Source organism: Pistacia vera, unplaced genomic scaffold, assembly GCF_008641045.1.
Source record: "Pistacia vera cultivar Batoury unplaced genomic scaffold, PisVer_v2 Contig68, whole genome shotgun sequence".
NCBI classification, from domain to species: Eukaryota; Viridiplantae; Streptophyta; class Magnoliopsida; order Sapindales; family Anacardiaceae; genus Pistacia; species Pistacia vera.
Window position 1 is genome coordinate 188,931 of NW_022196534.1, and position 24,737 is coordinate 213,667.

General features: G+C 36.9%; 3 protein-coding genes across 3 annotated transcripts; all 3 read left to right on the plus strand.

Annotated features, from left to right (window-relative positions):
• The first annotated feature begins 337 nt into the window (after nucleotides 1-337).
• LOC116113471 (ribulose-1,5 bisphosphate carboxylase/oxygenase large subunit N-methyltransferase, chloroplastic) lies at nucleotides 338-7,032 on the plus strand. The gene is made up of 13 exons (XM_031399628.1): nucleotides 338-450; nucleotides 1,344-1,436; nucleotides 1,669-1,797; nucleotides 2,094-2,388; nucleotides 2,676-2,794; nucleotides 3,485-3,617; nucleotides 3,758-3,834; nucleotides 4,337-4,534; nucleotides 4,790-4,979; nucleotides 5,188-5,366; nucleotides 5,584-5,658; nucleotides 5,765-5,870; nucleotides 6,935-7,032. The coding sequence occupies exons 1-13, from the start codon at nucleotides 436-438 to the stop codon at nucleotides 7,030-7,032; spliced, it is 1,707 nt and encodes a 568-aa protein (XP_031255488.1). The 5' UTR covers nucleotides 338-435.
• Nucleotides 7,033-9,472: 2,440 nt separating this feature from the next.
• On the plus strand, nucleotides 9,473-14,450 carry LOC116113506. Its single transcript, XM_031399657.1, has 6 exons — nucleotides 9,473-9,804; nucleotides 10,683-10,797; nucleotides 11,182-11,856; nucleotides 12,003-12,105; nucleotides 13,418-13,490; nucleotides 14,041-14,450. The coding sequence occupies exons 1-5, from the start codon at nucleotides 9,719-9,721 to the stop codon at nucleotides 13,441-13,443; spliced, it is 1,005 nt and encodes a 334-aa protein (XP_031255517.1). The 5' UTR covers nucleotides 9,473-9,718; the 3' UTR covers nucleotides 13,444-13,490; nucleotides 14,041-14,450.
• A 6,724-nt stretch (nucleotides 14,451-21,174) lies between these two features.
• On the plus strand, nucleotides 21,175-23,711 carry LOC116113508. Its single transcript, XM_031399660.1, has 2 exons — nucleotides 21,175-21,438; nucleotides 23,376-23,711. The coding sequence occupies exons 1-2, from the start codon at nucleotides 21,271-21,273 to the stop codon at nucleotides 23,421-23,423; spliced, it is 216 nt and encodes a 71-aa protein (XP_031255520.1). The 5' UTR covers nucleotides 21,175-21,270; the 3' UTR covers nucleotides 23,424-23,711.
• The last annotated feature ends 1,026 nt before the right edge of the window (nucleotides 23,712-24,737 follow it).

Genomic DNA, 24,737 nt, shown 5'->3' on the forward strand with positions numbered 1-24,737 from the left:
ATTGCCCATAGGTGGAGTTATTTAAGTGCCACTAACTCTCTTTCTAACTCCCAATAATATTTTCTAAAAGATGTAATAATAACTTTTTTTAAAATTTTAATTACCAAAATGGTCATTTAATCTTTTAGTACACTCCAAAGAAGTTTAGTGGGGCTTTAAAAACACAACTTTTGCCCCAGTTGATTTCTTATAAGGCTCAAAGCCCATGAATTATATCGGCCGAAATTTTCTTTTGACAGGTCCATTTGTGGGCCGACCCTTCAAATTGACAACAGATTTTGGGCCACAAAACCCTTTTGAGAACACAAACCCCTGTTAATCATTGAGCTTTTATTCCAATGGAGCTAAACAGTCACTAAAGAAACATGTAAGTAGCAGTCAGTCTACCACGCTCTGCCCTCTGTTAATCATTTCTATCGTTTTTTAAGTTCTTCAATGGAAGCGGTCGAGGTAAACTCACAACTTCATTCATTTACTTCAATTCTAACATATACTTATTTTCTCTCTTTGTTGCTTTGTTTAGTTTACTCTGTGAAAATGCTAGAATGATTGATTGGAGGTCTCTAGGGTCTTTGTTTGAAATATTGTGCATGTATTTCAAGAAATCAGTTTTATGTTGCTGTAATTGAAAGTCAAGGTTGACACTGTGATGCTGGCCTTTGTAACGATACTGGTGCTGTTGATATTAAAATTCAGATTTTGTTATTATATTCAAGTTGAATGTTGCTATTGAATTGATTCATGTTACGGATTTAACATTAGTCGCAGTGAATTGCATTTCCCATATTTTGCTACTTTAGTGATGAGGTGGTGGTATTATTGGATGAATTTTCGACAATGGGGAATGTCATGTTTACCATATGGAGGATCACGTTTGTAACATTGAATGTCTAACTTGTAAAGAAATATGAATTATTAATGATTCATGTCATGAAAAATGTTGCAGGTATAATTTCCGTGTATATAAAGAAAAAAGAATCCAATTTTAGTAATGTTATTGCCTCGTGTGGTAGTGAAATCCTTTAAATAATGTGTTGATTTTCGTGATGTGTCACATTGTCTTTCCGTTATACTATCTTTATCTTTACTTGGACTCTTACATTTAAATGGGATGGAGAAAAGAAAGGAATATAAACAATTTTAATAGAACTTTTCTGTGTTGTTTGCTATTGTTTTGTTTAATTTCTTCACTTGGATCTCTTGTTAATTCATTGTTTTGGCAGTAATTGTTGTTGGTCATTTACCGTTTGTATTTTTGTAAATAATGTTGACTTGTTTATTTTGTACTCCTAACCAGAAAAGAAAAAAGATGTTACAGCTGATGACCTTTTTGTTCATTGCAGCTATGTTTATCCAACGGCACTGCGGAGAATGCTGATAATTGCTCAATAGTTCTTGAGCTCACTGAAAATGATCCTTTATTTGATAAAAAGAAGGTGAGAAATAAAATTGGCACTAAGCAGTTAGTTTTTTGTCATTACTCTTTACAAAGCATTGTTAAATCATGTATTTTCTTTACCAAAATTTTAATGACAGTTGAGCATACAGTCATAATTATTATAGTCTACTTTGCTCAAATTATAATATTATTTAGATTGAAAAGAACTACACCAATTTGATTGAGTCTTTTAGTTGGTAGCCTTTTTTTTTTAATTGTTTTTTTGGCAGAAACTACTACTTGATAAGGGTTTTGGAGTCAAGGTACAGATATACCTTAAGAGCTCTTCATCTCTTGATTCAATAAGTAATACTTTGGAGAGAATGCTTCAGATAGGAAGAATAATCCACTTGGATGAGGTAAATTCCCAATACTAGAACATTTATTTTTCAACTCGTTAGGCATATTCTGAACCTAGTCATCGGAATTCATTGAAGGATATACTTGGTACTTATTTGTTTCTAGGAAGTATCAGGGTAGATAATTTGGTGCATGGGTTTGCTTAAAACTCTTTTCATTGATGCTGGGAGATTATGCTTCCTGGCTTGTCTAATCAATTAAGATAAGAAAGGCAGAAAACGCAGTTCATTGTTCCTTGATTGCAATCTATCTATGTGTAATTGATGATTAAATGATGTGCTTGGTGCGGGTGCAGGTGGAACTCTATTTTGGTGAACATGATACACAACTCGGATTTTACAGCACTAGGAACGAACTGGAAGCCCTTAACTCCATGCTTTTGCTTGTGAACAACTCACTCTCTGGTCAAACGTATAAGCAAGTGAATGTTTTGCAAGACTTACAAGAGGCAGTCATTGATAAGATCCACAAAATCGGGAATAAGTATAAAGTTGAAATGAAAATTGATAAAACTTATATTGGTGATAAGGAAAAGATTTTAGTACAATGGGGTGAAAACAATGGCGTTAGAACAAAACTGGAGATTGCTTGTAAGTTTTCAAGATTTAGGTTGCTTTTGTGATGTTTCCTTATGAGCATCCATATTTGCTGTCCCTTCCTCCCTCCCTCCTTCCCCTACTTTCTTTCTTTCTACCTCCCTCCTTCCCCTACTTTCTTTCTTTCCTTTTTTTTATTTTTATTTTTTTCCTTTTAGGACAGGGTGGGCTGGAGTGTTGGGGAGTCTAAAATGTTATTTTTCCAAATCCCTTGTTTTTCTTTAAAGCATTCACTTGGGTATTTAATATATTATGTTTTCCATGCTGCATCTGTCATGCAGGTGTAGAAGGAGCTGGTAGAGGAACCATTGCAATGGAAGATCTGAAAGTTGGAGATGTTGCTTTGGAGATCCCTGTATCAATTATCATTTCTGAGGACATTGTATACAAATGTGACCTGGTATGCTTTCTCATTTGAAAAGTACTTAAAATCACTCCTGAAGTTTAGGGAATTTCATGTATGTTATGTGACAAACATGCCTGGAAAATATTTAGAACGACTAAAATTAGGATAGATGTCCTCACATCTGAAGAACATTCTCATACCTGTTCCATGCTATGTGGATCAAATTTCCCTGTTTGAAGCTGCAATGCCATATTATTAATGGGTAAACTTTTACGCTTGTATTAAGGAATTGAACCTACCCAAGGTAGCTTCAGAATATGCTGCCTTTATCCACTTGGTTACATCTCTATGTCCACTTTTTACAAAAAGTGCAAATTAAAAAGATCTTCAGTTTCTACTGTCTTAAATTTAATATGACATTTAAATAGGATTAGGAAATGTAAAAGTCCTGATCCCATTTAAATCTCATATTACATAAGACTGAGCAGTAGGCTGACAAAATTCAAATGTATATTAGTGTACTGTTTCAGTGAAACATTTAAGTGAATATTAATGCCATGGACAAACTTTTGTGGATGAGTCTAAATTTGTTTTTATTCCATTTATCATGTCTATATTTTTGCTCCTGTTTAGTCATGTGAGATCATGTTTACTACTAAAGATAGAATTGCAAGTGTGGCATAACTCCAATTATCAAAATTTTGGTTCATTACTGTGTTGTTGAAAGACTTTGTCTGGGTGCAGTATAATATATTGCAGAAGATTGATGGCATGTCCTCTGAGACTATGTTGTTGCTGTGGAGCATGAAGGAGAAGCACAATTGTGACTCAAAATTCAAGAATTACTTTGACACTCTACCAAAAGAATTCAATACAGGTATTCGTTTCCTTTTGACACACTTTTGTCAATTTTATCAAGTTTGTTACTGTATTAGGTGTAGGTCTTTGCAGAGAAATAAATGTTGTTGAATTGTCTAACACCATTTTTTCTGCTTTGAATTCTTTTAATCGATACAGGATTGAGCTTTGGAGTTGATGCAATAATGGCTTTGGAGGGGACCTTGTTGTTAGAAGAGATAATGCAGGCGAAAGAGGTTATCTATACACTATTTATAAATATATTCAACATATTTGATTTGACCACTGTGCTTTGCTTCTTACAAGGAAAGTTGGCATTGTGGTGAAAGGGTGTCAAGGTTGTTGTATATAAGTTGTTTATCTTTAAGTTTGAAGCAATTATTTGGTGTTCTGTGATGAATCAAATGTGGATAAACTATAAAGCAGCCATATTCTAGGAGTGTGAATATCTAGGAAATAAACCTCAATACTAAGTGCAGTCCAAGTACTATGGTATTGTTATTAGAAGATCAAATGCAAAGCATACAGAATTAAGTGTCTAATACTTTGGCTTCCTTTTTTTCCTCTCACAATTTTGAATTTATGGAAATAAAAAGTACAATTCTAAATTGTTTTCATAGGATTTCTTTCATGTGTGACTTCCTCAGACTTCTTTGTATGCTTGACTTATGTAAATCTAAGTGGAAAGAGGAAAACCTTTTGCTGAACATAAGCTTTTTTTTCCTCTCCTTTTTGCAGCATCTTCGCAATCAATATGATGAGTTTTTTCCAGCACTATGCAATGATTATCCTGATATATTTCCTGCGGAGTTCTATACATGGGAGCAATTCTTATGGGCTTGTGAACTCTGGTACTCTAATAGCATGAAAGTCATGTTTGCTGATGGAAAGCTGAGAACTTGCTTAATTCCTATTGCAGGCTTTCTTAACCACTCGGTATTTCATTCTTTTCTCTATTCCACCCTCTGTTCTTCATCCCTTGTTTACATCTAGATTTTAGAATGAAACTCATGGAACTTAATGTAGTAGAATATACTATCAGACTGTGGGAAACCTGAGGTACTTCAATTTAGGTGACAGCCCACTAGCATACATGTTTTATCTCCTTCTTTGGGGCTTATTTTCTGGAGCTCTATATACAAAGCCTGGTAAAGTTTGTTTTGACATGCTTTTCTTTTTCTATTTTTGTAGCTATACCCACACATAGTGCACTATGGCAAAGTAGATTCTGTAACAAATTCCTTGAAGTTCCCTTTGTCAAGACCTTGCAGTGCTGGAGAACAGTGTTGTCTTAGTTATGGAAATTTCTCTACTTCACATTTAATTACATTTTATGGTTTCTCACCACAGGGAGACAATCCATATGATGTTATTCCAATAGGTATATTTCACGCTCTGCAAAATTTTTTCTTTCTACCCGTGCACATTGTCTATGTGTTTTAAACATTCAAAATCTTATCCTTATATGAGAACTTTTTCGTGCAATTTTGTGACTGAGTACTTAACAGACACATGCAGACACACTTGTTAATATGTTTTTGCTTATGTACTAGGGATAATTTATCGGTGCAATCCTTGTTCTGTTGCAGATATTGATGTTGGTCAGGATGATTGTATTGAGGATTGTCCCATGTCAAACTGGAGCACCCACATGGTGCAGGGTACTTGGCGCTCAAACAATCACAATATTTTCCATTATGGCTTGCCTACTCCATTATTGGACTATCTAAGGAGAGTTCGGAATCCTCTCCAGCAGGAAAAGGACCTTGTAATTTTCTTCCTATATTTCTTCATTTTCTAATGTATTGATCTGCCAATTTTCTATTAATTACACTTCTAATTTTTAATATGTTATCTTTAATGTTTGCGTTTTCCCATATTGCACTTTTTCCATTGAATTGAGTGTGGTCAACTTTGATTTTTTTCATGCCCTAATTATTTATATTTATTCAGATCTTTCCTGTGTGTAATTTTTGTTATTACAGTCACAAGCTAACTTGGAAATTGAATTAGAAGTTCTTGAGACCTCCACCCACGTTCAGTGCATGATGGAAATCTTGGTGACTCAGATTTTGTAGATGGGTAAAGAAATCTCTTCCAGCACAAAATCATAATTGAGCTGAAAAGCTTTCCTTTTTCTAAAAGATATTTGGGTCATCATTACAGAGAAAACACGAGTTGGGATGTGAGTTAGCAATGGAGTCTAAAGATCTACAAAGGAAATTTCTCCTCATTTTGACTTCGTGTTCTGCTGGTTGCAAGTTGGTTGAAAGTGAGTTGTCCAGATTTGTGTCTTGAGGAGTGAGGACACCTTGTCAATCTGAGCTGGCTAGAAGCTTAATGTGTCTGCCTCATTTCCGGAAGGGTCTTTCAATGCAGTCACTGGTAAAACATTTTTACCGGTAATTTAGAATGACCCACAAGTATTACTTAAACCCAAAAGAAATGAGTAGTTTAGGTTCATCTTAATCATGCTTATATCAAACTTGACCTTTTTTTTATGTTTAATATGGTAATTAAACAGGTTGAGTCTGTTTTCTTTTATCTAATTCAAAGTTGACTGCCAACCAAAGCCAAATAATTTTTGTTTTCGGGTCAACCATTGATATATTTTTTCTATACAAGCAAAAAGTCGTATTAAAATTTCATTCACAATTAAGAAAATCTATGACTTTCATATTTCATCACATATTATTTTTGTGTCAATTACTTGTGTCGACTTTTGAGACGACTCACCTATTAAACAGTTATATGGGTCGTATGTTGTTATTCTTAATAAATTATGATGTTGGTTTGGACAGAAATAATTAAACAGTCATGTTGGTTGAAACATATATCTGAAGATTGCCATATCGACACGACATAAACACAATTTGTCCACATAAGTGTCACTCCTAGTTCTCATACTCATATTGCTGTTACTGTGGAACATAGTCATTAATTCTTGTGTTTATATCAGCCACAACTACAAGTCAAAGGCTCATTTTCGAAGAATTGTTTGTCCTTTCGATATGCAAGGGGTGGAATCTGACTTTGCAGCAAAAATTTAATTCCTAGCACTTTTGCAAGTGCTTCATTTTCTTTAATGCATTTAGATAATACATAATACATCAAATTATCTAATCTTTGTGATTGCTGATGGAGAGAAAAAGGCAAGCCCCAATGCCCATTTCTTGTAAATGGTGGTCAATATGGTTTTAGCAAATTTTTTAGGTTAGTCGTGTAGAAGTGCTTCAGTATTAGGATAAGATCGGAATTCTGAAGCCAAAATTGACTTGGTATATTATTCTGCCATTTATTATTTCTAATTTGTTCTTACTTAGGATTCTTTGACAGGTGTTGCTCTGTTGATTGTGATTTGTTGTATGATTTTGGAGTTGTTGATTTTTGACCCTTCAAATAGCAAGATCATGATCATGAGTCATGGAGCATGAATAATGATGGCATTATTTTATTGGGTGGCCCATTATTGAATGTTGTTTATTGACACATGTGCAATGCTAAATGTTTTTAATAGAGAAAATCTAAGCCAGACCATATCCCTCAAGGCACCTTGCTCTTCTTGGCATCTCTATCTGTCATTTTAGTATATCTCTAAATCTATAAACAACTTAATTTTTTTTAAAGTTTATATTGGAATTAAATTTTTGTCAATATATTTCAAATAAAAAATAGAAAAAATTTTATAATTTTACCTGTGTTGACTATGTTATAAAAAGAATTATAATCTCTCTTAAAAATATTAAATCCTTAACTAAGTGTCAAAATCCCTTGTAAAAGTATTAAAATACCTTTAATACTTTTTTTTTTTTAATTGAAAAAAAGTTCTCCTCTAAATCATAAATAAAATATAGTTTATGCTCATAACAATAACACCACAAAAGTTCATAACTACCATTCACCTACTGGTAGAGGCTTTCATTTATAATGTTGTTGTGTTTATTTAATAAAAATTGTAAAAAAATTTATTTTAATTTTTAATTTAATTTAATTGTGGAGAAAACGACAACCAAATTCTTGCTGCTTGCACCATACAAAAAGAGTGGTGGTTATGTGAAGTGGACTGGTGACTAAGGATGTTACGTGTTATTCTCCTTTTATTTCATTTGTTTATTGAGAATTTTTTCTCTTATTTTGGGAGGATTACCATATATTTTCAAAATTCTTGATTCCCAAATATTTCTACCTTTTTGTTAAATTCAGTGAGGTAGGGATGCGTTATAATTCTTTAAAAGCCTATTAAATTTTTTTGAAATATATATATATTTTTTTAATTATTTAGAATTTTGTCTTGAGCATTGGGTTCGTTTGGTTTCTGATCTAAAATAATTTTTTAAAATTGAAATCCGATTTAGGCTTTTGAGTCGTCTTTAATATTTAAATTCTTAAACATATGTTTAATTAATATTTATAGATTATTTTTATATTAGAATTTATAAAAATATAAGTTTTATACTTGTTTTCTATATTTTTTTGTATCTCTTTTTCTAAACACAAACCAATAAAAATCATTTGTCAACCAGATTGTCAACAAAAAACATACTGATTGTTAGAACAAATTGTTTGTGAGGTTTTAAAATAATAAATCTCTTTGCAGTTAGTAAATTGGTAGAACGAACTTTATTATGATTGACGAATGCTTTTTGAATTTTCTTTCTATTTTTTATTTTAATAGTTAAAACCTTATAATTAAATTTTTGCAATTCAATTAAACCTCACAATAATTGTTGTTATTAAGTGAAAACAAATTGAAATAATTTAAAGTGTGTAATTTCTATAAGACAATGAGTCATACAATCAGACATACCACATATAAAAATTTATATAAAATAATTATTTTATCCCATGTTTTTTATTTTGTTATAGTATATTGAGACTCGGTTAGGACACGTTTTTAATAATACAATTATGCGCCGAACAATGCTTCCTACATATTCTCCGTTATAGCAGTGAGTCATTGACTCATCATCACTCCGTGAAAAATATAATAACTAAATTAATTAATTGATTACAACATTTTTTTTTAGTTGCTTAACGGGCCCCAATTTAAAAGTTGATGGCTGGCCAATGACTTGTTCTGGCTGTTCCCACCACCCAACTTTTTTGTTTTCTCTCCAACCGCCGACGCCGTTTTTACTTTCTTAATTTATCACCTGTGAACGTCACTTCAACTCCACATTTGAACCCCCAATCCCTACTTGACACGTCACTACAAATCCAAACGGGCCTTTAAAAAAAAAATAAAAAATTAAAACGTCTAGGTTGAGATATTAAAATTCTTTATAATTATTTAAAAAGGAGTTTTTGATAGCAAATCTCCAATCAATGGGGTCAGTTGGTATTTTCATTGGATTTTTTAATGTTTACTTAAAATTTTCTTTTATGATAACATATTAGTTGACATTTTAATATAGAAAAATTAAAACAATTCATTCTATTGGAGTTATATCTTAATAATTTTAATATTGAAAAGTGTTTGATATGATTTAAAAAATAATAAAAAGAATGAAAATAGCTTTTAATGGCATGTGAAAACTGTTTTCAAAAACATTTTTACTTATTTTTACCAAACACTTTTTCATAAGATTATGTATCCCTTGTTTTAAAAAACAAAATTTGATTTAATTAACCCAATTTAGGAACTTTAAAGGTTATCTCATAAATCCACAACAATTAGACTTATTTATTAAATTCATAAATAATTTTAGAATTTAATTATATCATAATAAACTTGTTTTCCTAAGAAAATAGGGAAGTCGACGTGGCGGACAAAGGTTTGCGTTGTATTTACATAAATTCTGTACGAAACAGGCGATGGACCTCTTTTACTTAAACCATAACAAAAACAAACCACCTCCGATCGCCTTACCTTACCTTACCTTACCTTACCAAACGGACGAGAAGGAGAAGAAGAGAAATATTACTACTAGTACGCCATCGTTCGTTTCCTCTCTCTCCTCTCTCGTCTCCTTTACTTTCTCTTTCTTCATTCCTTGCTTCTTCTCACGCCCAATCCATCACAAGAAGGAAAAGAAAAAAGGAAAAAGAAAAAGCATTCGATCAACTTCCAACGATTTATGTTTATTTTTTATAGATAAAAATTATATCGTTTTGGTGAAGATGATGGTGGCAAATAATAGCTTTGATTTATGGAAAAATGATTCCTTTTTTTCTGCAGCTGAGGAGGTTCAAGAATCAACTGATGTGTATGTTATTTTTTTTATTTTTTTTTTTTATCTTGAGGTGTTTGGTTTTTGTGCTTGATTCGTTTGTTCATGGTTTGTTTTACTAGTTTTTATGATGTGGCTGTGGATTGTTTTGGGTTGAATAGCTTGTTTGAGCTGGGGATATGTGTAAATTCGATAATTTGATGGGTTTTGTGACGTGGGTTTGGGATTTTTTAGGTGGGAATTCAAGGGATTCTAATGCTTAGGCTGAATATAATTCTTTAGTTATAATATATGTTGCGTTTTATTTTGTCTTGTCTATGGTTTTTTTGGGTTTGGTTTCTAGTTCTTTTTGTATCTAATCATATAGCTGGGATATGCTTCTTTTGATTTTTATTTATTAATTTATTTGGTTTGAGTTCTGTGAGACTGTGTTGCAGGGCATTCTGAGCACGAAATAATTAAGTTTGCAAATTTTTGGGATTAGATTTGGGAGGGAAATTCTCATGTTATAGTTCAATTAGGTGTTCTTATTGTACAAGTGAGAACTGAGAAGTTAGATATTTGATTCGCGACTTACAGGTTTTTTATTCAATATTACAAGTTTTGCTTTTCACTTACAAGTGATACTTTTCTCTTTTGTAAGTCTGATGTTCTTCTTGGTAAGCATATCCGGGGTTATTTTGGTGAATCTGAAGTAGTTATGGATATGCCATCAGAGCACACTGCTATGGTTAGGTATATTGTATGTGCAGTTAAGATGAACATACAAAAGAATCAGCTTTGTGTAATTTAAAGTTATCTAAATTATTCTGTTAATGTGATGATAATAGAGATTTCCTAATCTCATTTATAATATTGAGCACCATTTTTACTACTTAATTTGTTTATTTTCCTGAATTTTTTTCTGTTTCCAGAATGGAATCAGCATACAGATTGTGGATAAGAGAAAGGAGAGAAGGCCTAAAACAAGAGGATTTAGATGAACTCTGTAGGGAGCTCCAAACGGCTTTAGGTACTGCTAAATGGCAGGTATGTTTCCTTTTCTGATGAAACCCTTTATTTCCTATGCTCATCGAAATTATGACAGACTTGAAGTCTTTTCAGTGATCATAACTTCTTCAGTGCCTAGTAAAATTCCTAGTTTGTGCTATGCATTATTGTCTTTTTTTTAAAGAAAACGAAAATTCTTGCCTTAAGTTGAGATCAATTTTGAATGAACTGTTTGGTTTGTCTGAACAATAAATTCATACTTTTCTTTTTTAGGTCTTTATAAGTGTCATAATTTTTTACCGTACATATTCTTGTGATCTAAGCAAAACTTTCTGATTAAGTTTTTCCTTGTTTATCTTTTGTTGGCTAATCAACTTCCACAAATATTGATTTTGTCTTATTGAAATGTGAATGTTGAATCAGTTGGAAGAATTTGAAAGGGCTGTCAGGTTGAGTTACAGCCATCGTTGCAATGATAATGCATCAGCTAGGCATAGACAATTCATTGCTGCCATTGAGAACCAAATTTCGCATGTGGAAGCAGCATTAAGAGAATATTTTAGTGAGGAAGGAAAGCAACCCCTTCGATGGATAAACTTGGATGAAGAAGAACGCGATGATTTAGCCATGTTTCTCTCTGGAAATTCCCCAACCTCGTCTTCTGTGAAAGATGAATGCAACAGTTCCAGATCTCTCGTGAAAAACTCACATTTGGAGAACAGCCACCACAGAAGAGATGCAGGACTAAACTTTAATGCTATCTGCCCTGGAGAAAATTCTGATGAATTAGTAGTTATAAAAGATGCTGGCAGTATCAATAAAAATAGTGAGTGTGTCATAGAAGTAAAAGATGATTCTCCTGGAACAAGCAATGACATAATCTATAAAGCAGATAGAGGAACTGGTGCTAGGAGAACGTGGAGTTCGCCAAATTTCAGTGCATTGAAGATTGTAATTGCTGATGAAGGTGGAGAAAATAACAAATTAATGCAATGCGTGGAGTCTACACCTAAGGAAAAAGGTTTCAAACCTGTTTTTTGGAAGCAGAGTTGTGTGGAACATCCACAGGCAAGGGGAGTCGTTAATGTGTTCAATCAGGTAAATTTACATGCATCACTCTGACTATACTTCATAAACTTCTTGTATTTTTCTTTGTAGTGATCTATAAATTTGTAATTTGATGGTTGAGCATGATTATAATCAATTGAAGTCCCTGGAAATCTAATAATCTTGATGTTCTGCAGCTCTTTGGTGGGGTTCAAAGACAGCGGCAAAATCCTGTGCTTCTTCCATTTAATCGCTCTGTTCGACTTATGCTTGTGTTGATGCTAACAGTTTTCTTGATTGGTAAGCTATTGACTACCTGAATTATTTAATTATTTATAGTGAACAGAACCGAAGGACCGTTCTGTGATTGAAACTGCATGTATTCTTTTGTTCTATTCAATTATTATTTAGGGTTCTTACTCTATTCTTCTTCATCCATTTATTTTTGCTGGTAAAACACATTGGAATCTGAGTTCTGAACAGATTCATGTGAAGTATCAATCTCAATATAATTAGAGTTAGCTCTTTTCATTTATATGGTCATGGTGTGTGTATAATAAAAAAATTCTGAATAGTTGAGTTGTATACTTGGGGAACTGGGTGGGTAGAGATGAATTTAATTTCTATGACAGCTAATTGACAGTGTCAAAACTTGTGCTTGCTTTAGGGATATCAAGTTGCAGTCTCTACAAGATGTTATATTTGAGTACTTAGATCTTTCTTTTGTGATTATTGTTTAGATAATCTAAATCTTTTAAACTTGTTATATATATGAAAGCAACTTAAAGGATGACTATTTTTGTGATCAGTAGATGACATTGTATGGTGTACTTTTGCTGAATTTGTTTATAGACCATTTAATATTCAGTAAAAATTACCAGAATGCTATTGTGCACATGGCATACTTGTTACATATGTATTTTCAAGGATTAGGGGGTGTAGGGGGAATGGGATGTTTGCCTTTTCAGAACTGCTAAATTGCTAAGGATGATCAAATTAAAAAAATACTTTTGGTGATAAAGTAAACAATTTTTGACTGCTAGCACTGGACCTTCTCAATCCCTCCTGAAACTAGGCTGTTTTACAACTTATATTATTTATTTGTTTGGACATCTTGTCCATTCTTGTTTTCTCTCTACACTTTTTATAGAGATCTTTGTTTCTTAAGCAAAAAAATAACTTATATTAATTATTTCTCCATGTATATGACCACGTGTTTTGCTCTTGTGGACAATATGGACCCCTTTAAATTGGGTTCCACTGCATTCTAAGAAATTTTGAGTTGATAGACAGTGAATGTCTGATCGTGTTATGCTATACCACTCAAAACACATTGAATTTTTTTAGCATGAAGTGAATATCATTTGTTATATGAAGTTACTAAAAAAAAAAGGTTTTAGATACAAGGTTGTTTAATGTTATGAGTTCTGATGCCTTGAAAGTGACTTTTTTCTGAACCCTGGTAAAATAGTTTGCAAATTGTGTACAATATTGTTTTAAAGGGAAAAGTGAGAGGTCGTTGAATCTATAATTTTTCTATCTGCTGCTAATGGTTTTGTTTCTTTTTTGATAAAACATGCTAATGATGGATTCTCATTTTTTTATTCTGCAGTGCCATTTGTACTTTATTCAACATGAGAACAAGTGGTAGTTTACTGCTCATGATCAAGGATTCAAGATCAGAGGTAATTGTAGTCCCTCAGCTAATTTTGTTACATAAAAAATTCTCAGCCTGATCATCTATAGATAGTGATTTTGCGGATTCCTCAGCTTAATCTTCGCAAGTTAACAGTTTTGATCAGACTCTTTAATATCTAACCTAAGAATTTAAAAAGATCTCTGCACTGATGTCTACATATGAGTTCCTGTTTTGCAATCGAATGGCATGACACGTCAATAATTTCCTATGTTATTTACACCCGACAAAGAGTCTGTTATTCAACTTCTGTAACTTCTGTTTATGCTTGGGGAGTTGGGGGAGGATTATATTCCGAACCAGCAAAATCTAAATAGTTTGAGCTTAGAAACAGGGGAGTTGATAGCTAAAAATGAAGGTACCCTTCAGCAAGTGTGTAGGGAAGTTCTTCTCACGCCTTCTAGTTGTACCTAAAGATACTAGCACGCATGCAAAAGCCTCCAATTACTCTTTGTTAATATTCTGTAACATCCCAACAATTGCTTTCTGTTACTCTGAATTCTTATAGAATTAAATTCTTTCGTCCATTGAATCTGCAGGAAATGGAGCTATTCATGAAACCGGAAATGCCTTCAGGCAGAGGATGCTTGTAATTCCACAAAGTTGTCCAGTCCTTTTATAGTTCTGGAAGTAGCCTAAAACTCCTCATCGAAACACACATACAACTAGAAACAGGGGTTAGGTTTTCATTTTAGATGTGTTTGCCATAGAAGCTGCAAATTGATTCATATAGTTGTAAACATATCGTTCGAAGATGAATTGAGTGCTGAGAATCCCATTTGAATTGAGTGCTGACAATCCCATTTGAATTTAGCTTCAAACTGAACATAGATGAGTTATAGAAGGATTGTCAATCATGCATATGGGCCAAAACCATGACTTCCTATGTATTATTTGTATCCTTGTGTAATTTGAAAAAGTGTCCTCTCTTTATATTTGGTTGCAGTTACTCAATGTTATTATCAGATCGATAAGTTCATTTTCTGGTAGGCCGACTAGATAGTAAGACCAGTAATATAAAAATTTTCATGAGAATAGCATAAGTGGTTTAAATTTAGTCCTTATATATTGGTCAAGATTTAGAATAAACTTTTGTAATAAGCATGACCTTATAATTGGCTCTTGAGATAATAAAAGAATTGAGATGATGAAAGAACTACACTCTCATGTAGATTTCAACAAACCAATAAGTAAATAAATAAAATTAGATTTCCTCTCTGTAAGTGTGATTATAGTTAATTTATTTGAGATGGGTTTATAAGAAATTCTTTTGACAAAAATCCAATATCTGTAGACGTAAAAATCTACTTATACGGAAAGGGGTCTGATCCCGTAAGGTTGAGGCCACTAGCGATCCGCTGCACTTGCACACGTAGAGAAACAAATGCGTGAAACGAACGGAAAACATCGCGGTGGTGTTTGCCGTAGGCACTCCAACGCTCAAGTCAGCAAGGCTGAAAGAGGCTAGTATAGTGAGAGCTAGGGAGTAGAGAGATTACCGGAAGTCTAGTTGGGGATTGTGACTACGGCGATGATGTGAAGCTCTCAAGTAGGAGCTTCGGGTGTAAAGATGTAATGTAATCTCCCCTATCTGGTCTCTCAACCCTGGTGGGAGTAGGAGTCCTAGTGTGACTCTGATACGAACCCTAGAGGAATTAGGGCGATGGTGAGCTGTCTTACCAGTGTTCGAATAGGAAGGTGATTCCGAATAAGAAGCTGTCCTCGAACAGGAAGGTGTCCTCGAACAGGAAAGTGATCCCGAATAGGAAGGTGACCTCGAACAAGAAGATAACCTCGAATAGGGAAGTGATCTGTGGGTGCCTTGGGCTCTGGACTCACTCATAAGTCCAAGAAGTAAACTGGGATTGGGAGGCTTGCGCCTAGATGGTTTGGGCTGACTGTACTTCGTATCAAATGGGTCTAATCCAGATTGGGCCGCAGCAGGATTGGGCCTGGTCTCTTCCTCATTCAGTCCCGTTTTCCTATTTGGGCCAAGGACGATTTTTTGCCCTAACAGTTTGCCCCCCACTCTCTGAGTTAAGATTTTCTTAAGTCAAAGAGTAGGAAGCGATCGAGGCGCGCTCGGTCTCCCTTCCTGGACGACCGATTGTCGGTGTAGTTGAACAGTTTAATGTAGGTGATTGGTAGTCGAGGGTCGTTCGGTATCCATTACCGATCCGGAGTATGCCATCATCCCAAGAGGGTGTGCTCGATCGGTGTGAAGGGCCGAAGGGACTGAGACAACGAGACTTTTGAAGCTCATGTGCTCATTCGGTGTGTCCTGTTGACTGGGGAAATGAGCAAGCATCCCATGGCAGGGGTATCTGCTCGGTATGCCGGGTCGAATGAGTTGGAGACGATGTTAAATTGAAGGTACGTTCTGTTGGGGTACTCGGGTGATCGAGTGGGATGAAATCGACTCGGCCGGCTTGTTGGACCGTATGACTTGCGTTTGTGATTCTACTGCGCTCTTTACTGGATGCCAAAGGGCCAAATAAAATGCGCAAACTTGACCCATGGCTGCCCACTCGTCCGCTATGGAAGACTGAATGGGCGAGGCCCCTTGGCTTGATCGCCTCGAGGGTGAACATGTGCTAGACTGCTCCTAGCCAGTCGCCCCAATTGGGAGAATCTCTTGGACATGAAACATAGGAGTGCCGGCTTCGTTGCGGGAGCCGGCATGTTGCAATGTGCTGGCTCAGTCGGGTAAGAAGGGCGATTGAATCTTTAGACATGTTAAGTTTGTGTGTTGATCGGTGGCGTGGGGTGGGGTGAATGGTGATAGTCAAAGTTTGAAAAGACCGGTTCGATCGATCGGTCGGTGGTATAGGGAGAGTGGTGATCCAATACTTGGTTTCTGGGGAGTAAGGATGGTGGAGTTGAGTCGGTCGATCGGTTGAGTAGAGTGGAGATCCAATACTTGGTTTCTGGGGTGTGAGGATGGTGGAGTTGAGTCGGTCAGTCAATTGGGTAGAGTGGAGATCCAATACTTGTTTTCTGGGGAGTGAGGATAGTGGAGTTGAGTCGGTCGGTCGGTTGGGTAGAGTGGAGATCCAATACTTAGTTTCTAGAGAGGATGGTGGAGATGAGTCGGTCGGTCGGTTGGGTAGAGTGGATACGCTAAAAATGTCTGGTTCAGGGTCGAATGGTTCTAGTGGAGCTGGGGCATATGTCGAGAATGAGTACGAGAGTGCCCTAACCATGGTGATGATGCCCGAATGGGGTATTCCGATAGGTATACCGACCAGTGTGAACGTGGCTGCCCAAGGGACAAATGCTACTAATCCGAGTGGTTCGGGCAGGTAAGGGGGGAGTGGGGAAGACTTCAAAGGAGTTGGTAGTCCATCCTCGTCTAGTAGTGGCTCTAAGGACAAGCCGAGTCAAGAGGAAAGTGGGATTCTAAGTAGGGATTATCTGCCTGTGCTTAAAGAAAATGACGTGTGGCGGCTCCGGACAATGTATCACATTCCAGATTTGATCCAGATCAGGGTGCCACGTTCGTATGAACGAGTTGACTGGGAGGTAAAAGGTTGGGTGAGTGTTGTCGATAGGGTGACCGAGTCGGAGATAAGAGAGAACACTCGCACGGATGACACTTAGTTCTATTTTTCTTTTGCTCATGTATCTTGGGGCCTACGATGCCCTTTCCTGGCGTGTGCGCCTTTCATTGTATTCTGAACTTAGTCGTTTGAGGCTTCTTCTATATGGTACTTGTGATTATGTTTTTGATGTTTTTCCTTATGGTGAATGATTTGTTGATTGCTTCCTTGTTCGTAGATGTGCTAGGGGTTGAGCCGTATGCTTGTGTTATGATTTTGGTGCAGCCCAGTGGCTGAGTCGTGTGAACTCTCTATTGGGTTGGGTCGGGTCGGGTCGATGACTTGTCGATTTTGAGGTGTAAGAACCCTTCACTCGGTCTGGCCGACTGAATGTGTAGTTTCATGAACCGGGCAAGGCCAATAGAAGGTGTGGTTCCACAAATCGGGCAAGGCCGATCCGAAGGTGAAACTGTGGATCGAGCAGGGTCGATTCGAATGTGTATGTACGTGGATCAGGTAGGGCCGATCAGACGGTATAAATTTGTGGATCAGGCAGGACCGATCCGAAGGTGTAAATTCGTGGATCGAGCAGGGTCGATTCAAAGGTGTAAATCCGTGAGTCGAGCAGTGTCGACCCGAAGGTGTACAAAATTTGTGAATCGAGCAGGGTCGATCTGAAGGTGTAAATCCATGGATCGAACAGGGTTGATCCGAAGGTGTAAATCCATGGATCGAGCAGGGTCGATCCGAAGGTATAACAAACATTTGATCGAGAAGGGTCGATCTGAAGATGCAAATCTGTGGATTGAGCAGGGTCGATCCAAAGGTGTAATTAACATTTGATCGAGCAGGGTTGATTTCGAAGATGTAAATCCGTGGATCGAGCAAGGTCGATCCGAAGGTATAACAAACATTTGATCGAGTAGGGTTGATCCGAAGGTGTAATTAACATTTGAGAGAGCAAGGTCGATTTCGAAGATGTATATCCGTGGATCGAGCAGGGTCGATCCGAAGGTGTAATTCCGTGGATCGAGCGGGGTCGATCCGAAGGTGTAACAAACATTTGATCAAGCATGGTCGATTTGAAGATGCAAATCCGTGGATCGAGCAGGGTCGATCCAAATGTGTAATTAACATTTGATCAAGCAGGGTCGATTTCGAAGATGTAAATCCGTGGATCAAGCAGGGTCAATCAGAAGGTGTAATTCAGTGGATCGAGCAGGGTCGATCCAAAGTGTGAAAACTCATGAATTGGGCAGGATTCGAAGGTGTCAGTTGCTGAATAATGCTTCATTGAATTCAGACCGTGAGACCGACTGTCTATGAATGGTGGATATGCCCACTCATCCTTTTTAAATAAAAAATGAAAAGACAACAAATATTTAGATTGATTTCACCTAAAAGTAGTAGCGTGTGGGATGGATTGCATTCCAATTGCTGTTGATGTCTTTGCCTTTGGGAGTTTGGAGCCGATAGACACCTTTCCCTGCTTCTTTGGTGATCTTGTAGGGCCTACAATCGATCTGAGCTCTGGCCTCCTGTCGTTCTGCATTCAGTCATATCTGGCGTGAATTGCCCGATTCGTCTCATCTTCCTCCCACCTTATTTGAGTTACTGATCTGGCCAGGGCATCTTCCATCGTGGTGCAACCTAGCGTCGTCAGTTCTTTGTATAGTTCACCATCCGAGATGAGACCCTTCCTGAAGGCATCTACCGCTGTCTCGGGGTTACAAGAAGGGATGGAAATCTCCTTTTTGTTGAATCTGCTAACATACTCTCTCAGGGGCTCTCCTCTCCTCTGGTATACTCTGTATAGGTCGGCCGACAGCTTCTCGAGTTTCTTGTTGCTGGCGAACTGCTCCACAAAGGTGTCGGTGAGCTAAGCGAATGAATCGATGGAACTGCTCGGTAGATTTGTGTACCACTGGAGTGCTGGACCGGATAAGCTCGAACTGAAACTTTTTCACATGCAGGCTTCCCTCAGCGGTCGGGGTATTGAGACAGTGAACATCCGCTGCTTGTACGAGGCTATATGATTATCTAGGTCGGTTGTGCCGTCGTAGGGTTTCATGCTGGGAATAGTAAACTTCTGGGGCATGTCGGCTAGGGCAATCTCGTCCACAAAGGGTGAATTCGCGTAACAGTGAGGCATGCTCTTCTTGGTCGGGACCGGCATTCCTAGGATGCGCCTCATCACTGCCTCTACATCAGCCAGCCTCTTGGCCAGTACCTGTTCCATAAGAGAGGGAGATGCCACTAGGTCATCTCGTTTGACTGGGTCAGCCATTGCATTCGTCCTTGGCATATTCCATTGGGTCATCCTGCGCGGTGTAGTCTGGTGGATCATTCCTTTGTGCACACCCTGGTAGCCTGGATCTTCGTTCATTCCTTCCGGTCGAATGACTCCTATGGTAACTGATCTAGTGTTTCGCCCTACATGAATGGTCAGAGGGGTTGTTTGATATTCGTTCGGTCTGTCAGGATGGGTGGGCTCGAGTGCTATAGTTTGGTTGGGTTGGCCGTTTAACCCGTGAAGGTGAGCTGAGCCGAATGGTGTTTATGCGGGGATGGTTGACTGGAGGTGAGGCTGGATGGTAAGAATGGGTTGGTCTTGCGGGTGTGGGCTCTCTGTCTCTTGGGCGTCTTGATCTTGAGACTAGGGCGGATCGGATGAATGGGGTTTTGTTAGTAGATCCTTTCCTCCATGAGTCAGGATCGAGTCGTCGACCACCGATGAACTTTATGGACGTGGCCTTTTACTGGAGGTCGAGGATCTGTGCTTTGGAGTTTGGAGAGGTTGCATGGATGGAACTGGGGCGCAGAATCGATTGGGAGGTACCTGGCAAGGCAGAAGCTCCAAATCATATAATTGACTCACCTTCTCGTTAAGAGACTGGTTTTCGGCCCTGATGGAGGTGTTTTCGGTCTGGATTAAAATGTTCTTGTCTTTCAGTGTGGCCACTTTGTCTGAATTATGTTGCATGAGGGCGGTCAGAGCCTCCAGTTTAGCCTCGAGGCCAAGGCTAGCATTGTCCGAATGGTTAGCCATGGAAAGTTCCTCTACATAGCAAGGTTCGTTGAGCCGAATGATTACTAGAGGCCTCACGGTGGGCGCCAAACTGTAGACATAAAAATCTACCTGTATAGAAGGGGGTCTGATCCCGTGAGGTTGAGGCCACTAGCGATCCGCTGCACCTGCACACGTAGAGAAACAAATGCGTGAAGCGAACGGAAAACACCATGGTGGTGTTTGCTGTAGGTACTCCGACGCTTAAGTTAGCAAGGTTGAAAGAGGCTAGTATAGTGAGAGCTAGGGAGTAGAGAGGTTACCAGAAGTCTAGTTGGGGACTGTGACTACGACGATGATGTGAATCTCTCAAATAAGAGCTTCGGGTATGAAGGTGTAATGTAATCTCCCTTTTGAGAGGGCTGGCCTCTGCTTATATAGTAACTGTCTGGTCTCCTAATCCCGGTGGGAGTAGGAGTCCTAGTGTGACTCTGATACGAACCTTAGAGGAATTAGGGCGGTGGTGAGCTGTCTTACCAGTGTTCGAATAGGAAGGTGATTCCGAATAGGAAGTTGTCCTTGAACAAGAAGGTGTCCTCGAACAGCAAAGTGATCCCAAATAGGAAGATGACCTCGAACAGGAAGATAACCTCGAATAGGGAAGTGATCTGTGGGTGCCTTGGGCTCTGGACTTGCTCATAAGTCTAGAAAGTGAACTGGGATTGGGAGGCTTGCGCCCAGATGGTCTGGGCTGACTGTACTTTGTATCAAATGGGCCTAATCTAGATTGGGTTGCATCGGGATTGGGCCTGGTCTCTTCCTCATTCAGTCCCGTTTTCCTATTTGGGCCAAAGACGATTTTTTGCCCTAATAATAACCAGGAGAAAATAGTAACGCAATCTCTGATGCATAATAACTCAAAAAGGCCAAAAAAATTACTTTCAGAGGAGATTAAAAGTTTACCAAGTCTTGGAGTAATCTACAAAACTGCAACCATGTTCCCCATAGGGGTATGGTTGATAGTTTATAAATATAAGTAGAGTTGACTTATTTGACTAAAACATTAGGGGTGTGTGGTATTAATTAATTTGATCAGGAATACGCTAGTTCTCATAGCCAAACAGTGGGCCTTTCATTAACATCAAAGTTTCAACCACAGCTGAAAAGAGAGCAGATCGACCAAAGTGGAGTACTGCGAAGAGAGAGAAAGAGCGACAGCAACAATGGGGGGAGGGATGGAGACAAACAAGAACAGGTTCATAGAGGAGTGGGGTGCGGCGCGTGAGAATCTAGAGCACAATTTCAGGTGGACCCGACGTAACTTGGCTCTCGTCGGCCTCTTTGGCATCGCTCTCCCCGTCTTCATTTACAAGGGCATCGTCAAAGAATTCGTAAGTTTCTTTATAGATCCTTCTAATTAGCTATAACAATAATTCAGCGCTGATCTCTTTGATAATCAAATGGGTGTGGTTGATGATTAAATTGAGCTCTATTACAAAACCCTATATCAATGTTATTTAGGAATCTATCTCTTTAAAGCAATTCATCAAACACTTAACGTTCTTATTGAAACTCAGATGACATGCTCTTCGAGAGCTATGGTGCCGTTATGTGTCCACACAATATGATGAAACTGTTACTACGGAGGAGATTCAGTGACATGAGGCACTAAGCTTGGTAGCATTAACATGAGTGGGGCAATCCCAAGGGCTGGGCTTAGTGGCAAAAGCCTTTGGTTTTGACTTGAGGTTCAGGGTTTAAATTAGTTTTAAGTCCGTTTTAAATCCGTTTGAGACCACCTACTTGGGATATTATGTTGTACAAGTTTCCTGGTTATCAAGGTTGGTGGACCTAGTTTAGAGTGTGGAGAACGGTGAATATGTAGGAGAGACTGAGGGATTTTTGGGTATCAAAAGAAAAAAATGGTTAAGGGATTTTTGTTGCATAACCGAATATGAGTAATTGTGGGTGGTAGAATAGAATTTGAGAGAGGGGTAAAAAAGAGTGTTGTTGTGGTGGTTGACTTGGGGAGGGCTGATTCAGTATTTTTGGTTAAAGAGATCAAAAAGAGCAAAAAGCTGTGAGAAAAAAAAGACAGTCTCTTGTAGGTACACTTCCTAGTGCCTCTTAAATTTTTTTTGGTTACTAAATTTGTATCATTCCGTTTAGGCAATAGTTTAGGGTATGAATGAGGTTATCCGTTGATTTATTTGTGCAACCAAGTATAGTAGTGTGGAGGAGAGAACCATTTCCATGTAGTATTTGTATGCCATAGTATTGGAGTATGAATGGGGTAAGAAATGCTAATTTAAATTGTTGTTCATGATTAAATAGTTAGTAAAGGCACTACAAGTAAATCAGATTCATGTTGGCTTGGTTCTTTAAAATTTATTGGGCAGGTTTAGTTAGTTAACAAATATGTGAAGGATGTTTATTGTATTTCTTTTGTCCTAGCAAGCAAATGAACGTCTCATCAATTAATGCCCAAGCTGGGGTTTGGGATTAGAAGGGGGAGGGAAGGTTTGGTGTTTAGAAAATGAATGGAAGAGTTTAGGTTACATTTTATGCTTGTTTAAAGCTTTTTCTAGTATAACGTAAAGATAGCTATGAAATTGGTTTGTTTTCTAAGTTCTACCACATGATAATTGTTTCTTTTTGACTAATTTATCATCTGTCGTGCTCTTGTGTTTGTATTCATATTTTTGCAACTGGCAGGCTAGGTGTGCATTCCCTGATCCTCACCAGCCCCATCTTAATACCCATCTTCTGCTCTATCCCTACTGCCATCCCACAAGTATCACGACCACACAAAGTTAATCAGTTCCAGCATTTTCCCAATTTAGAGCCAATTTGTTAGAAGGCTCGGGGATATCTGCGTATTAAAAAATATTCATTAATTTTTGTTCTCTCTCTTCCTCATTTTATCCAAGTAAAATTAGGACGAGGCTCATTTTTGTCATTATATGATTCTTCAATCACTAGAAAGGGAACTTAATCATTTCAAGTATAAATTTCAAATTAGAGAACTTTTACTGGATTTAGCAACTAATTGTGTTGATTTTAGAAAGTAGGAATCCTTAAAATGGTGTTTTCTTTTTTCCCTTTTCCCAGAAATCTAAGAGCGAGGAGTGAGTACTCATTTGGACATGATATGCAGGACATCTGTTTAATTATGTCATGTAAATGAATATTATGATAGACATATAATTTGCTTTAACTTGTTGGCATAGATTTAGTGACATACACCATGATATATGAAAATTCTGATAGGATCATTTTTTGTTTTTTGATTATTAATTCTCCTGACATTTTGTTAACTATGTGACAGCATATGCAAGATGAAGATGCGGGCAGGCCATATAGGAAATTCATGTGAGGTCTCTTCGAAATTTCCTTTTAACAATAATTATGATGAAGTAAAACTGAGTGTGCCATTTTCCGAATTTTGTGAACTGCTTTCATTTGCAGTTGTTTGTATTCTGCGCATTGCTTAGAAAGCTGAATATTGCAGGGTATCACAAGTTTCTGTTTGATAATACTTGCTTCAAGTTATTGTAACTGTATCTCCACTCTGTGTGACTAGTTTTAATTTTATTCTTCTTGTACACTTCAAATTGCACGACGGAAGCTGCACAATGTGATAGATTCTTGTGTTACTCCATAATTAGGGTTGCAGCACTCAAGTCTGTAATATAAATCACAATAAGTTTAGAAGAAACAAACGTTTGGTTATCAATCTAAACGCTGGACATTAGACTGATAATGTTTTAGGGTAGATAACAGCAGGATGACAAGTTTTGCGCTTTTTATCAAAAAGGTCTTCAAAGTTTGGAAAATACATTACTGATACCCCTTTATGCTATTAATTGATCCTCAAAGTTTTAAAGCTTTATCATAGGTACTTCTTTTGCCATAACTCCGTTTACAAAACATTTTTTATGAGACTAGGGTCACTATTTTACCTCAGCAGTTTCTAATAAGACCAAAGTTACAATTTTACCCCTTTATCTTATTAACGGTTTTTTAATAATAAGGGATTTCTTTGTTATTTTCTAAACTTAGAGGAAAATTTTGTTAGTTAATTCAAACAATTAAATAAGCATGGAGGTAATGTAAATGTTTGAAATTTAATTTCCTCCCATATCTATAGATGATTTGAATAATTATATGAATAAATTTAAAATCCTTCACAAAAAATGAAAATTTTAAAGATTAATAAACCAAATGTGGTGGTAATAAGGAATTTGTGTTTATCATGTTATAATTAAAATGAAAAATTAGACTAAAAAAATCATGTTTCAAGAATCAATTACATTATTTAAATTTGAAAATCATGACATATAACATCTACATGACTCAAAAATGAGAGGTAGCAAACTTGTGACACGTTAATCATTTAACAAAAGTTCATTTGATAGCCAACTTCAAAAGGCCATAACACTGTTTAAGTTTACAGATACCATAATTAATATACGGATTAGTAATATATAAAATTAAGAACTTTTTTATTTAGGCAATATTAATTTAAAAAAAAACACACACACACACATTAAATTATTATTTTCATGTTATTCAAGAGATCGGAGATTGCCAAGAAAAGTTGAATTAGTACATAAATGATAATATATGGTTATGATTTGTTTTGTTTTATTATATTTTTTATGAACCACCAATCATGAATTTGTATTTT

Coding starts and splice junctions, on each gene's coding strand:
- LOC116113506 (XM_031399657.1), top strand. CDS start 9,719: ATGATGGTGGCAAATAATAGCTTTGATTTATGGAAAAATGATTCCTTT. Junction 10,798..11,181: donor TAGGTACTGCTAAATGGCAG/GTATGTTTCCTT, acceptor ATGTTGAATCAG/TTGGAAGAATTTGAAAGGGC. Junction 12,106..13,417: donor GCTAACAGTTTTCTTGATTG/GTAAGCTATTGA, acceptor TTTATTCTGCAG/TGCCATTTGTACTTTATTCA.
- LOC116113508 (XM_031399660.1), top strand. CDS start 21,271: ATGGGGGGAGGGATGGAGACAAACAAGAACAGGTTCATAGAGGAGTGG. Junction 21,439..23,375: donor AGGGCATCGTCAAAGAATTC/GTAAGTTTCTTT, acceptor ACTATGTGACAG/CATATGCAAGATGAAGATGC.
- LOC116113471 (XM_031399628.1), top strand. Junction 2,389..2,675: donor AACAAAACTGGAGATTGCTT/GTAAGTTTTCAA, acceptor TCTGTCATGCAG/GTGTAGAAGGAGCTGGTAGA. Junction 5,367..5,583: donor TCCAGCAGGAAAAGGACCTT/GTAATTTTCTTC, acceptor TTGTTATTACAG/TCACAAGCTAACTTGGAAAT.